This window comes from Phaenicophaeus curvirostris, chromosome 12 (assembly GCF_032191515.1).
Source record: "Phaenicophaeus curvirostris isolate KB17595 chromosome 12, BPBGC_Pcur_1.0, whole genome shotgun sequence".
NCBI lineage: Eukaryota > Metazoa > Chordata > Aves > Cuculiformes > Cuculidae > Phaenicophaeus > Phaenicophaeus curvirostris.
The window spans coordinates 18,975,273-18,989,087 of NC_091403.1; the positions used below are offsets into that span (position 1 = coordinate 18,975,273).

General features: G+C 46.4%; 1 protein-coding gene across 4 annotated transcripts in view; it reads right to left on the bottom strand.

Moving 5' to 3' along the window:
* Positions 1-13,815, bottom strand: part of ARID3B (AT-rich interaction domain 3B) — a 40,321-nt gene that overhangs the window by 11,204 nt on the left and 15,302 nt on the right. For all 4 annotated transcript variants that reach the window (XM_069866710.1, XM_069866711.1, XM_069866712.1 and 1 more), the window contains exons 3-4: positions 13,291-13,362; positions 11,319-11,391 (exon numbers count right to left, since the gene is read on the bottom strand). In XM_069866710.1, the coding sequence (XP_069722811.1) occupies positions 11,319-11,391; positions 13,291-13,362 (145 nt within the window). The remainder of the gene's footprint in view (positions 1-11,318; positions 11,392-13,290; positions 13,363-13,815) is intronic.

A 13,815-nucleotide genomic window follows, 5' to 3' on the forward strand; every position in this document is an offset into this window, starting at 1 on the left:
GTGGGGTAGAACAAGTAAACTTTTTCAGCATTCAAAGGGCTGCCTTCAATCTCACCAAGTTACAAACTCTGAAACTGTAAGAAAACATAAAAAGCAACCTGATCAGGCTTGGTCTGCACGCTCCGTCATTTTATATCCATCACATCCTCTTTTCCTTGCCTTGTCTAAACAACCCCTTCCCTGTCCACATCAGAGAAGACCACAAAGCAGTAATTTCACAGACTGCATCAGATCCTCTTCCTGCATTTCAGAGCCGGCTGTTCCCTCAGGGAGCAGAGATAGAGATGTTTCCAAACTGTTCAAACGCACCGCGGCTCCGTTCAGCCTGGCCGGGAGCTGGTCCCTCCCAAAGGCCAGCCTGTGTAAATGCAATCATCAATTTGCTTCGGTTTTAACTCCGCCACCATTTTGTTTTGGGGTGTTATTGCAAAGAGTAAGAGCACACTCACGGTGTTATTTCAGGCACAGGGAGGACTGGGAGCAATCTTGTTACCAGCCTGAACTTATCATTCATCAGCTGAGCCACGGCAACCAGAGTCACACCCAGCCCACTCCAAATGAAAAGCAGAAATATATTGATCTCAGATCTCTAGAAAGAGCCAGGGGTGGGTTTGTTCCAACCCAAAATGCTCCTTCAGCGTTTCTGAAAGCTGGGGTAGCCAAGTGGCACCGTGTTGCCAGCAAAGGCATTGCTCCATCAGGGCAGGATCAAGACCCCTTCGGCAACCCCACACCACCCAAAGCCACCCACCTCTCCCCAATCCAATTTAGGGAATAGCATTAACTTGTCCCCAGGAGACTTTCACCCAGTTCTCCTTGGACAGTGACCAGATGGAGAGTGAAAGGGAAGGGTCTTGGATAAGGCTCCTCAGGCAAACAAGCCACTAATACAGAAAGTATAAGGAAACACCTATTTTTAACACATTCCATTTATCCTAAACACAGGCTACCTATTCTCTAGATCCTCCCATCGCAGCATTTGAAAAGGTACACAAGTATATTTATCCAAATGAACTTGTGAAAGGCACAAACACTCTCTACATCAGTAGGAACTGAAGGCTTCAACCAATTTCCAGAGAGCTCATAGCTGGGGTAAAAACAGCAATCATCCCTGACCTCCCCCGCCTCATGTTACCACCCCTTTGACACCTTCCCTTCCTGGAGTTTGCCTTTAAACAAGGCTCACAGACCAAAGTGCCCTGAAATTTAATTAGTAGCTTTATAAACTAAGCTAAAACCTATAGGTTTTTTTTTTTTTGTCTCTCCATAAAATATCTTTACGAAGGCTGAGAAACTTTACAGCAGGGAAAAAACTACTCCTACCCTTCTCCCCCTTAGAGATACAATCATTTTTTTCCCCTGCTTTCTCATTGCTCCAAGCAATACAGAGTCATGGAATGGTTTGGGTGGGAAGGGACATTAAAGCCCATCCAGTTTCAACCCCCCACCATGAACTGGGACACCTTCCACTGGGTGAGGTTGCTTAAAGCCCCATCTGACCTCATCTTGAAATCCCCCAGAGCTGTCAGTGAGCAGTTTTGGGTTTGGAGCTGATAAATTAACTGTACTTTTCAGAGCAAGCCAGGGCTCTGTGTGTTTAACAGCAGCCGAGAAGCACAGAGAGGTTGCTCTCACAGCCCTCTCCTCCCCCAGCCCCGCTCTAAGGAAAGGCAAGGCGATAAAGTCTTTATTGGAAACCCCCAGCGCTCAAACAGGAAAGGCTGAAAAACGAGTATCATGGGACGATTGGATGCTGAAGCCGAGCGGATCCTTTCATAGGCGGCTGCAAGGCTTGTCAGGGGCCATGATGGATTACTGTCATCTGGCAGCATCAGGATTAATGATCTGGAGGTCAGAGGGGAGAATTCCAGAGGGAAAGGTCGGCAGCTGGGGGCACAGCATAAGACTTGTTGCCTTTTGATGGCAAACTCATTTTACTGTACTTTCAAGCCTCTCTATTCCAGCGGCGCTCAGAATCGCTGTACATACTGTGCTTGAGAAGAGCTGGAAGCCTTGCCTGACTCCAGACAAGGGCAAGGAAGACAACTTGCTTCTCTTGGTAATTTACTTCTTTTCCTTTCAGTATAACCCTCACTACAGAAACATGGGCCATTCCTTCAAGGAATTGGCCAATTCAACCTAATTTAGTAGTAGGTGTCCCTGCCCATGGCAGAGGGTCTGGAACTGGGTGAATTTTAAGGTCCCTTCCAACCCAAATCATTCTATGATTCTACAGAAGTGGGACACACACACAGAGTCTGTTTCCACTGGAGAAGGGATAATATGTAGTTGATGAGCATGGGAGACCTTATGAAGACAAACTCCCACTACTGAAGACCTAAGAGTAGAAGCACAGAGCCTAAGGGTAAGAGGCTATAAGACTCTGGACAACTGACCTCCTTCGCTAAGTAGAGGGACTACGAAGAGGACAAAAAGCCCAAGAATGACACTGGAAAGAGAAGGAGGAATCATCCCACAGCCACAAGCTCTTGATTTTCCAAAGGGAAAGACAGCTCTAACTACAATACAGATCTCTGGAATAAAGAGTTTCTCCAGAGGACGCCTTACCACAGGTATAAGTACCCTGTCCTTCAAGGGAAACAAGCAGCCTCCTCTGCCAGGCTGTTTCACCCCATTCAAAAGCATCTTCTGTTTCAGGCAAATGTAACAGAAGCCTGAAGGATGTTCATGGATAGGCTTGAATGTCCCCTATGTCCCCTGCCCTGGAGAGGCAGAAGGAGCAACTGTGTGCTTTTCATCCTTCAAGAGCTATTTAAGAAGTGACTGAGGAAGCTGTAAACCCCAGATAATCTTTGCACAACTGTTTTACATCTACTGGCAATGAACCAGCATCTGGGGCATTGGCTGAGCCACCAGCACACACAGGCTCTGCTCCCTCGCGACAACAGCCACTTACTCAAGCACTTTTTTCCTTCCCATCGAGTCCAAGTCCCGTCCTTACACAGGACAACCCCAACATTCACACCGTGTGTCTGAGGACACTGGCCAAATGCTTCTGGAATGTTGTCAGGCCGCGACTGCTTCCCCCTGGGGCGCTGTTCCAGTGCTCCACCACCCTCTGGGTGAAGAACCTTTTCCTAATGTCCAACCTAGCCCACTCTGACATCTTCCTGCCATTCCCTCAGGTGCTCTCATTGGTCACCAGAGCGAAGAGCTCATTGCCTGCTCCTCCTCTTGCCCTTACGAGGGAACCATAACCCACAATGAGGTCTCCCCCTCAGTATTTTCTCCAGGCTGAACAGACCAAGTGACTTTAACTGCTCCTCATACAGCTTCTCCAAATCCTTCACTAACTTTGTAGCCAAGTCCTTGAAAGAGAACTGTGGACCAACGCCTTCCTCCCCCAGACAATCATGCTGCTCAGGGTGGTTTTTTTTCCTGTTCTTCACCCTAGCTTTGCCAAGTACCAGATTCTTCTTTCTGAAGAAGCAGACTGATATTGAACAAGGAAAACCACCCCCAAGACTGTTCTTAACCAGATCACAGCAAATAAGTCCCCTCTCATTCTGCTGGGATTTCCTTAGCTTTGCAAGTCCTCCACGATGGAGATTCCCTGTCAAGGGCCACTCTCCTCTCCCGGTGCTGAGACATGCCCGCTGCAGGGAGTTCCACAGCCTAAGCCATGACTTGTCCTGCACGCATGAGACAAAGAGCAGTTAATTATACCCAGCCTGGAGCACTATCTTTTCAATCACCTCCCATTTTTTTCCTATCCAATTTACTTTCAGAAGCATCCATTTTTCAGTAAGGAATAAAGGAGGTGAGAGTCCCTAACATTTATTCTGCAGAGTGACATTCAAATTGCAATGACACATGCTCTGGAATGAAGGAAAAAAAAAAAAAAAAAGCATAGAGGGGACATTTCTAAGCCACAACCTGTACAGGTAAGGAAAGAGCTGCTCTTTCCTCCTCCCAGTCTATGTTCAGAAGAGAAACAATATCAGACATCCAAAAGGAGCAGGTTTTCCCAAGGAGGCTGGGGAAGTCCACAGTGATTTAAAATGATTTTGGATCAAATCTTGAACAGCTGTATTTGAAGGAAGACAGATTAATTACTTGGTAGGAATGATCTCCCCACTCTAACTCTACCAGGCTAAACAGAGGTAAAAATCACTCCAACAGCAGATCAGCAGTGTAGGATATCAACTTGATATCAAATCAACTTGAATGCTGCACTGTCTCAGTTCCCAGATCGCTCAAACTCCTTTCCCAAGACAAACCCTGGAGCTGCCTGTTTAGCCGCCTCAGCTCTGCGCATAAGTTTTATTTGTTGGTTTGGTTTGATTCTGTCCCAAGCACTCACTCAACGCTAAAATAAGAAGCAAAGGTATAGGGAAGGGAAACCACCTCTCCCCTCCTCTTCTGCGCCTGTGCCACGGCTCATCTAATCTCTCCCTATACACAGCACTTCCACAGCGGGCATTCTCACCTCCCAACGGGAATGTCACCACCTGATCCGCCAGCCTGCAGACCATTAGACACTCCTATCAAAGCAGGAGCTGGGATAGAGGGTAATTAATCATGCTCTATTTGACAGGAGGCCCACTCCTTATCTGCACCCCTCAAAACGCCATCAGTTTCCGCTTCCCTCCTCAATAAGCAAGGCTGACAGCAGCCCCTTATCAGATTTCGGCTGCTGGACTGGAAGCAGCCCAACTGGCATCCAGTGCCCCATTTGTATTAGCCAAGGCTCCAGCTACATTAACCTTCCCACACAGGTTGTTTTCCTCATCCCTGAAATGAAGATCCCACGGGGATTTGCTCTCTTGTACCCAGCTCAACTACAGTTTGGCTGCTCCCGACACAGCTGGGTCCAATATATTTGCTATTACAAATTCCTCCACCAGATGTTGAATCACCATGGGACTGGCAGTGGGTTTCCATACATCTGATCCCTGAACTGAATGGACAAATGCTTCTCTAGGCAAAGAGGTACAAATAGAGAAGGTGACGTAGAGAAACAAGGGCACTTGGGGAAAATACAGGTTGGTCAGTCAGGCTGCACAACGGCAAAAACTGGAGCATCTTCATGCCAGATGGTTCCATCTTTTTCCATCCACCTGGATACCTACAAGTTCACCTCTTCGGTGTGGAGCCACCTCCACCGCCTGAGTGCAGCAGTTCCCTGATCCTTTGAAAAACATGCTGTTCAGTTTATAGGGAGGAAGGCCAAGGACACCCAAATGTAAGAAAGAGCTTGTGGAGACCAGTATTTGAGACACCAACATCCAGTCTTTAATATGCCAGAGAAACACTGGACAATTTAACATCTCAGTCTTCAAAGGAAGTGAGGAACATCCCTCCCACTTTGACTCCACCACTCTGCTCTGCACCCCCACGAAGAGGCCCTAGGATCAGAGATCCCCACTGGCAATCATGGAGCAGACTGGTAGCAGGTGAATTAAGCTACAGAAAGTTTCAGGCAAAGCGACAAGAGCCAGTCATTCCAAATGAATCTCTTTTGTACCCTGCCCAGTGTCAATTCAGTTCATGACAAAATATTTAAGCTGCTCAAATATTCTTCATGCTGGCTAAATTTAAACCAAATCTCCTCTAAGCCAGAACCAAGAAAAGTCCTAATACTATCACAGAATCACAGAATAACCAGGTTGGAAGAGACCCATCAGATCGAGTCCAACCATTTTCCTACTAATTAAAATTGCAGCCTCCAATACAATTTTTGTTTGGAGCTAAAGTAATATTCATGCTAATACACCATTTTCCAGCTCCTTAAAACCAAGGGGGATTAATTATTTGAACTGTACTGGGTACAGCTGTACCTGAGGCAATCCCAAGCACAAAGAGAGGCTGGGTGGAGAATGGATTGGGAGCAGCCCTGAGGAGAAGGACTTGGGGTGCTGGGAGAAGAGAGGCTCAAAATGACCCGGCAAAGTGCGCTTGCAGCCAGAAAGCCAACTGTGCCCCGGGCTGCATCCAAAGCAGTGGAATCAGCAGGGAGAGGGAGGGGATTCTGCCCCTCTGGTGAGACCTCACCTGGAGCCCTGTGTTCAGTTCTGGAGTCCTCAGCATAGGAAGGACATGGAGCTGTTAGAGGTAGTCCAGAAGAGGCCATGCAGATGATCCAAGGGCTGGAGCACCTTCCCTATGGGGAAAGGCTGAGAGCTGGGGTTGTTCAGCTTGAAGAAGAGAAGGCTCCGGGGAGACCTTGGAGCAGCTTCCCAGTACTGAAAGGCGCCCCAGGAAAACTGGGAAGGGGCTCTTGATCAGGGAGTGCAGGGACAGGAAAGAGGGATTGAGATGAGATCTTAAGAAGAAATGTTCTCCTGTGAGGGTAGAGAGGCCCTGGCCCAGGTTGCCCAGAGCAGTGGTGGCTGCCCCATCCCTGAAGGTGCTCAAGGCCAGGCTGGATGGGGCTTGGAGCAACCTGATACAGTGGGAGGTGTTCCTGCCCATGGTGTTTCTCCTTGAAAGGAGGTTGTAGCAAGGTGTTGCTTGGGAGGAAAGATCAACACCCAAGTGATAGGATGAGGGGAAATGGCCCCAAGTTGTGTCAGGGGAAGTTTAGTCTGGATATCAGGAAAAATTTCTTTGCGGTAGGAGTGGTGAAGCACTGGCAGAAGCTGCCCAGGGCAGCGGTGGAGTCTCCATTCCCGGAGGGTTTCAAAACACACATAAGAGGTGGCAATTTGGGACACTGTTTAGTAAGTACAGTGATGCTGGGCTGACAGTTGGACTGGATGAGCTTAGAAGTCTTTTCCAGCCTTAATGATTCTATGATTCTTAAAGTGTTTAGGAACGTGGAATAGCGCATCCTCTGTTCCCTGCTCCAAAAGGCTCAAACCACTTAAAGACTACAGAAGAATATAAACCTACAACTTCACAAAAAGTAATTCCTTCCACTCTTTCTAACAGTATAAAAGTAAAAGCCTGAAGTATTTTGCTGATCCCTCGGTGCTTACCAGTTGCACAAGACGCTAAGTCATCATTTTCCTGACTCTAAGTCAGAACAATTGACCAAAATAGAGGTATAAGAGGTGGAGATTCAGCTGTGTACAAATCCAAGGGTCTAACAGGAAAGAGGGCTTTGCCTACTTGCCTTGGACCATGCAGAAGAGACTTATGCAGTGCCTCAAGTGAGTTTTCCACTGCAGAACGTCACCTGCTATTTAGGGAAGCATTTGCCATGGCTCAGCATTAAGTAGGTAGCACAAGCAAAGGATGCTGAGAATTTATGTCTACCGATATCTTATTTAGAGAACTATATCACTTAATTCAGATTCAAAAATGCCTCCACAGAGGATCAAAGGAAGAAACCTGCAAAATTGAATCAGTAGAAGAATGAAGCATATTCCCCAGACAGGCATTTCATAAACATCGCTTGGCCTACTGATAAAAGAACCCGTCAGTAAATGCTTTTGTCAATACTGTGGATTTGTTGTGTTTCCACATCTAAAATGTGCGGACAGAGCATACAACAGCAGGAAAACATTAAAACCACACGCTCAGGCTCACAAAGCTCCTTCTATGTATATACACATAAAACCCCAGAATGGTCCAGCCATCTGGGAAAACCAAGGTCACACAGAAACCTTGAACAAAATTAGTAGAGCTGTACAATTGGAGACGTTTTATGAGGTCCTCACAAAGGCTGTGCTTAAAATGAACAAAACAGCTTCCCTTGAAAGGGAGCCTTTCCTAACACACCATAGCACGCAGTTAGGTCTCTTCCCCATCAACCCTTTTTTCAAGAGGAACATCTTGCACAAACACTGCTGATCCTTCCAGAGGATGAACAGTCCCACTACTCCAAGTCTCTCCTGCCCAGTGCTACTGGAACACAAGGAGCTCAATTACTGGTGACTGCTTTAGCAGCTATAGGAGCCCCACTAACAGTCCTTTGTGATTTGGGGACAAAAAGCAGTCTGGCCCGTACTGCAGGGTGAACCAACTGCATTTGTCTGCTGTTCATCATACCTATGCCTTCTATCACACACAAGAGAGATGGAGCCAAAATTTAACTTCACAGGATGAGAGGGATCTGAAAAGAAGTGGAAGATGTCATCATCTCCAACACCGAGTCTGACCTGAGTTAAAGCACTTGTCTATCTGGTTACATCATTATAACAACATCACTGTCACTACGGTAAAGCACAAAAGGTGGAGGAATACAGGATCACTCTGAGCTTTTGGAGTGGATTCAGCTCTAGCCTGGGCATTTGGATAACTGAAAATCCTGCCCTCAACCACAAACTTGCTCCTCGTGCACCAGGAGATTAAAAACATTGTTTCTGAGAAACCAGACCTCAAGGCTTGACTTATCACAAGACACTGGATCAGCGATGGAGACTAAGGGAAGCCACTGTGGAAGCTGCTCATCCCTCCTCAGCCTAAGGAAGCCTTTGGTTAGAGACTGCAGAGGAGCTGAGAAAGGGAACGTGGAAGTGTTAATATGACAAGCGAGGATCATCCCTGCCAAGCTGCATCAGGTCAGCCCTGTCACAGCCCTGATTCAGCGTTAGTCCCACACACTAACTGCTCCCATCGGCTGTCTCCCCTCCTCTCCCCATCTGCCCCTTCAATCACAGCCACGGTGGGACCCATTCACCTCAACACATCCAAGGAATAAAACAGCCAACAAAGGAAGAGTTACAGCTTTCCTCTCATCTCCCTCTTCCATCATTATTGCCACTGAAGGGCCATTTTATCACTTGCAGCTGTGGTCATTCAGCGACAACCTGCTGTGCTCAGAGGCAGATGAGACCCGCACATTTGATCTGCATTAAGCCTGTTTCATGGCCTCACATTTCTAGGTACATTCCAAACAGCAGCACCAACAACTAAATCTTTTCATCCTTCCAACTACTCAGGAGCTCCTGTGAAATCTGTCATTTATCTTTCACATCATTCTTTTTTTTCAGTTCATCAGTCTGTGCCACAAATCCACCAGACCCAAACAAGGGCCAGTGCTTCACCTCCTCCTGGATGACAGCAAAATTCCCATCTTTACACAAGTAATGTTTATTAACAGAGCTGCTTTCCATCCTCTTCAGACACGAGGTGCAAATTAAGCAGCTCTTCACACATACTAGCTAAGAAACACAGCCCTTTGCTCTCAGGTGCAATGACTCCTTGGTTGTACCCACCTTTGGGGCACACTCTTTCAGAAGAAGGCAGCTGTTCAGCCCTGTTTAGTTTCGGATGCTTGTTTGGCACATCAAGCAAAAGGAGGTGAAATGAAAGCCTGAATGATAGCCTATGATAACTTTGCTATGGAATCTCCCAGATCCTTGAAGATCCCAGAACAGGAGACAGTGGGCAAGTCCATCTGCGCACCAGAAAACCAAAGCTCTGCTGAAGAGCAGTGGAGAGCAGGCATGGGAAAAGTGGACAGTACGACTTCTGAAAAACTGAGTCAAAAGATGATTTCCACTGCAGAAAGGCACAGCAGCTTTGATTAACACCAGGAGAGGAGTTGCCTCCAATAGCTCAAAGTATGTTCTCCTTTTAGCCTGGAGAAACTAAGCTCTCCAGAGTACTCCTGCCAGTTTTCTGGGGGGAAGCTGAAATACAAAGTAAACCCACAACTGCCTCGTGCCCAGCAATCCAGTTCCCCAACACAGGGCCAAACATTTCCAGCCCCTCTGGCAGAGGGTTGCCAGCTGACAGCATCTCCTCCATAGCTGCTGGTTTATTTTCAGTCTTCTAGCAAGCAAGAAAACAAGAGAGCCTCCAGAAAACAAATACACTTGGAAATGCCCAGATGATTAAAAGCTAAACTCCTCCAGCAAGCAGCTGGTCACCAGCTCAACCCGTGCACCAGGAATGTAACAATTATAAATAATTAAAAAGTAATAGGAAGGAGATACTGAAGTATTAAGCAGATTTCTCTCTGCGTATCTGGAGGTTTCTATTGCTGCCAATCACACTCTTTGGATTATTGTCTTCTCTGTCAGCCATCCCAGCCCTCACATTAACATGTGAGCTCAGGTTAACATTTGCAAGTGAACTAATTAAGCCTGGTTATGCCTCTGCACATGAAAGCCGGTATTATCAGCAAAACCCAGCTCTCATTTTTAACTGACCTGGAAGCATAACCTCAAACTGGAGAGTGAAAATTCACACAGGTCAGCTGTCAGCTCTAGCCATGCCAGGAAAACCAGACACGGAAACGAGGAGCAACTGCAATAGCTGGATAGCCTTTTCTCTCCCTGGGATCTAGTCAGAGGGGATGCATCTGAGGATGCAGTGCTCAAAAGACAACTGGGAAGACAACTCTCACTTCAACCCAGCAAATGTTAGAATAGAAAAGACTGAGATGTTGCATCTTTATACTTCATCTCAGACTCTCATGGCACAACATTGCTGGTGACACTAAGGCAGCCTCCCCTCCTCCAAATAAGCCCGACCTGGCTTGTTCAGTCCAGCACACTAATAACACGAGGGACCAAAGGGCCCTTTTAAGGCCTGCTCTTCACACCTACCTTCAGACTACTTTTGGGAAAGAATGAAAAGGTCTATAGCACAATTTAACACTTTTTGTCAGAAGCATCTTGGATGGAAGAGTCTGTCTGGCCTGGCATGTTTGGAGGGATAAGGGAAGAGAGGATTTACCAAATATATTCAGAGATGTATGTTTTATACAGTACCACATTTTCATTATGAACAGTTCGCAGTGAGGGAACTGAACTTTGATAACCATGGGACAGAGAGAGACTTCTGTGACATCCCAGCCAAGCTACTTCACACATGCCTCACCACTGCTGTGGCAAGGAGAGATGCAAGTAGCTGACACTACAGGAAGGAATGTGAGAAACTGTGCACTTCTGTACTCAGTTACAGAAATTCACTGAACAGAAAACTGACACATTGTGAATACACATGAAAACGTGGCTTGCTGTGTGTTTTCCCAGTTCTCAGATTGCATGCTACTACTCTATGCAGATGGTGAAGGCATTCACACGCTATTGAAATCAAACACGAGAAGATGCACGATCATGCCACCTGAAGGGAAGAGCAGAGAATCCCCAGGGGTATTCAGCCTTGCTTCAAAACTCCCCGGGGAACCAGGCTCCTTGGGCTCTACAGTGCAGGGACAACATCAGCATTACGCGGGAGCATAAAGAAACAGTGCCAGGGAAATTAAGTTACAGGGCAGAGGAGTTCTTTCCTACTGCGCTCCTTCTCTCCCAGGGCAAGTATTTCAAGTCTGACCACTGCTCTTCCACCAGTTCAAGGGCTGGATTTGTTCTTTCCAACTCGGGAGGGAAGAACTAGAACAGCACCAGCACCCGTCTACCCCATTTCACCTTCCTGAGTTCAAACACGTGCTTGCTCACCTCTCTTCTGCATGAAGATGAAGAGGTCATCCAAGAACTCTTTCCGTTCAGGGTCACTATCCAGTTCGTAGAGCTGGGGAGGGGAAATAAAAATGAAGGCACAATTCATAAAGAAGCAGAAGTTAAAGCAGTAATATTAGCATCTTCCAACAGCTCGAGGACCCTTGTTACTGCTTGCTTTGCTCAGCCCCTCAGTTACTCATCCAGGCACCCTGAAGGGAAAGGTATTCAACTCAGTTAACAGCCCTGCTACAGAGCAGGGTTTGAAACCACCTGAAAGCAAAAGGGAAAAGAACTGTTAAGACAAGCTGGAAAGAAAGATGAGACAACACAAAGAAAAGGAAGGCAGCAGTGGCTCAGGACAGATCAGCACTCTGCGCCTTTGAGGCACCAGGGAGGTAAACTCCTCTGCAGCTTCTCCTAAACTTCTCTGCAGGTTCCCTCCTTCAGGGATTGGCATGTGAGTGACAAACTCCAATTCTCTTGAACGAGCAGATGAAAGGATAGAGTTTTCCTGTAACTACTAACATCCTGGGAGGAAAGGCTTCTCTAAAATAGGCCAAAAAGCTTTAAAAAATATCAGAAACAACCTTGGAACCCATTTGCTGCAGAAATCATTTTATCAAAAGTCTTCAAAACACCAAGCATTTAAAATGACGTTCCAAAGGCAGCTTATTCCAAAGGAGAGGCACTATCCACTGGTTTTTCAGAAGGGACAGGCCGAAGTGTCATCATACAGCTCCCTCTTGAACAGAAAAATCTAATTTTCATCTATCAGGAATCCTGTGGGGCCTTAAAGTAGCAGGCTGAAAGGCCTGGAGTTAGTCTCTCACTGAGATACAGGAGGAGGGAGTCCAGAAAAGGGCCACTAAGATGATCCAAGGAAACCTTCCATATGAAGTAATGGTGAGAGAACTGGGTTCGTTTAGCCTTGAGAATAGAAGGCTCAGGGGAGACCTTATTACAATGTACCAGTACATAAGAGGTGTCTACCAAGAGGATGGAGACTCCCTTTTTATAAGTCACATGGAAAAGACAGGGGGTAATGTGTATAAGGTGTTCCTGTGAAGATTCAGATTAGATTCCAGAAGAAAATTCTTCCCCATGAGAACAGTTAAACATTGGAATAAAATCCCCAGGGAAGCGGTGGATTCCTCTACACTGGACACATTTAAGGCTCAGCTTGACAAGGTGCCAGGCCACCTCATTTCAGCTACATATTACCTAAAAGGTTGGACCAGATGATCCCTGAGGTCCCTTCCAACCTGGCATTCTATGAAGATAAAAGACAAAGTTGTACATGAAGAAATTAATTCCTTCTCTTGTTCACATTGAGGAAGAATCCTGACACAGTCCAGGGAGTTTTTTCACTGGTTGTAGCTACTCATGTGGAGCAGCTCAATGGAAAAGTAAATATTCACTGGGAAATAGGATTTCAGCTTCCCATAGGTGTTGGTAGTTACTTGGTATTCATCTAGTCCAAAAAAGAGAGGTCTTTTGGGCTCGTTTCCTGTGAAGCTCTGTGCTTTCTCACACATTGAGCTCTGGGAAGAGAATGCAGCAGTGTATTTGCAGAGCAATTAGCTGCACCCTTTCAGAAAGGGCCAGCTTCATTTAAAATTAATTCCTCCAGCTGCTGTGACACACAGCTGTCACATTCAAATCCACCACCACAGCACTGATCAGCTTCAAAAAGCAGAACGCTTCTCCCAGCTGGAGAAAGTATTGATAAAGATATTAAACGTCAAAAGTATGTTTGTGAAGTCTTAGTTCAAGCTATATTCCAGTGACCAAAGGCAACAAAACAGCCCATAATAGTGGATCTATAGGCAGAAGGCCGCAGGACAAAGCAGTTTTCCTACAAATTCACTATAAAGGAATAGTGAATGCTCTGTAGTCTCAATCTGCCACAGATCAAGGGAAGGATTCCACAAAGTTATCTCTTCCCCCAAGCCCCCATGATCAGACTGACCTTGGCAAAGTCTCGTGAAATTTCTCTTCCTCGGCATCCATCACCTTCATCGCTCCAGGTCACGCTGCCGTTCTAGGGAGATAGAAACAAAAGGGTGAAATCATCTCCAAGGAAAGGCTTTGTGGACCATTCTGTATAGTTGGCAAATGTGAATATTTAGGCACAAACATATAAAATCAGCTGCCAGAAGACTATGAAGATGGGGACATTTGTGCATTTGTCACAGCACACTGTCCTAGAGTCTCTGACACTCAGTCTGAAATGGGAAGTGCCATTTCTCCTTCCAGGCAACCACTGAAGGTCAAGGGAGGTTTTTCAGCTCTAAGATTTTTCCTGCAGAAATGTATCTCAAAAAAAGTTGCCTTGACACCAGGGAAAGAGCCCTGAACACCTTCACCATCCACCTCCTTTCATCTGCTAAACAGAAGCATCCTACCCACTATAGCTAGTGCTTTGTTGTAATCACAGAATGATCTGGGTTGGAAGGGACCTTAAAGATCAGCCAGTTCCAACTAAGATCCAATA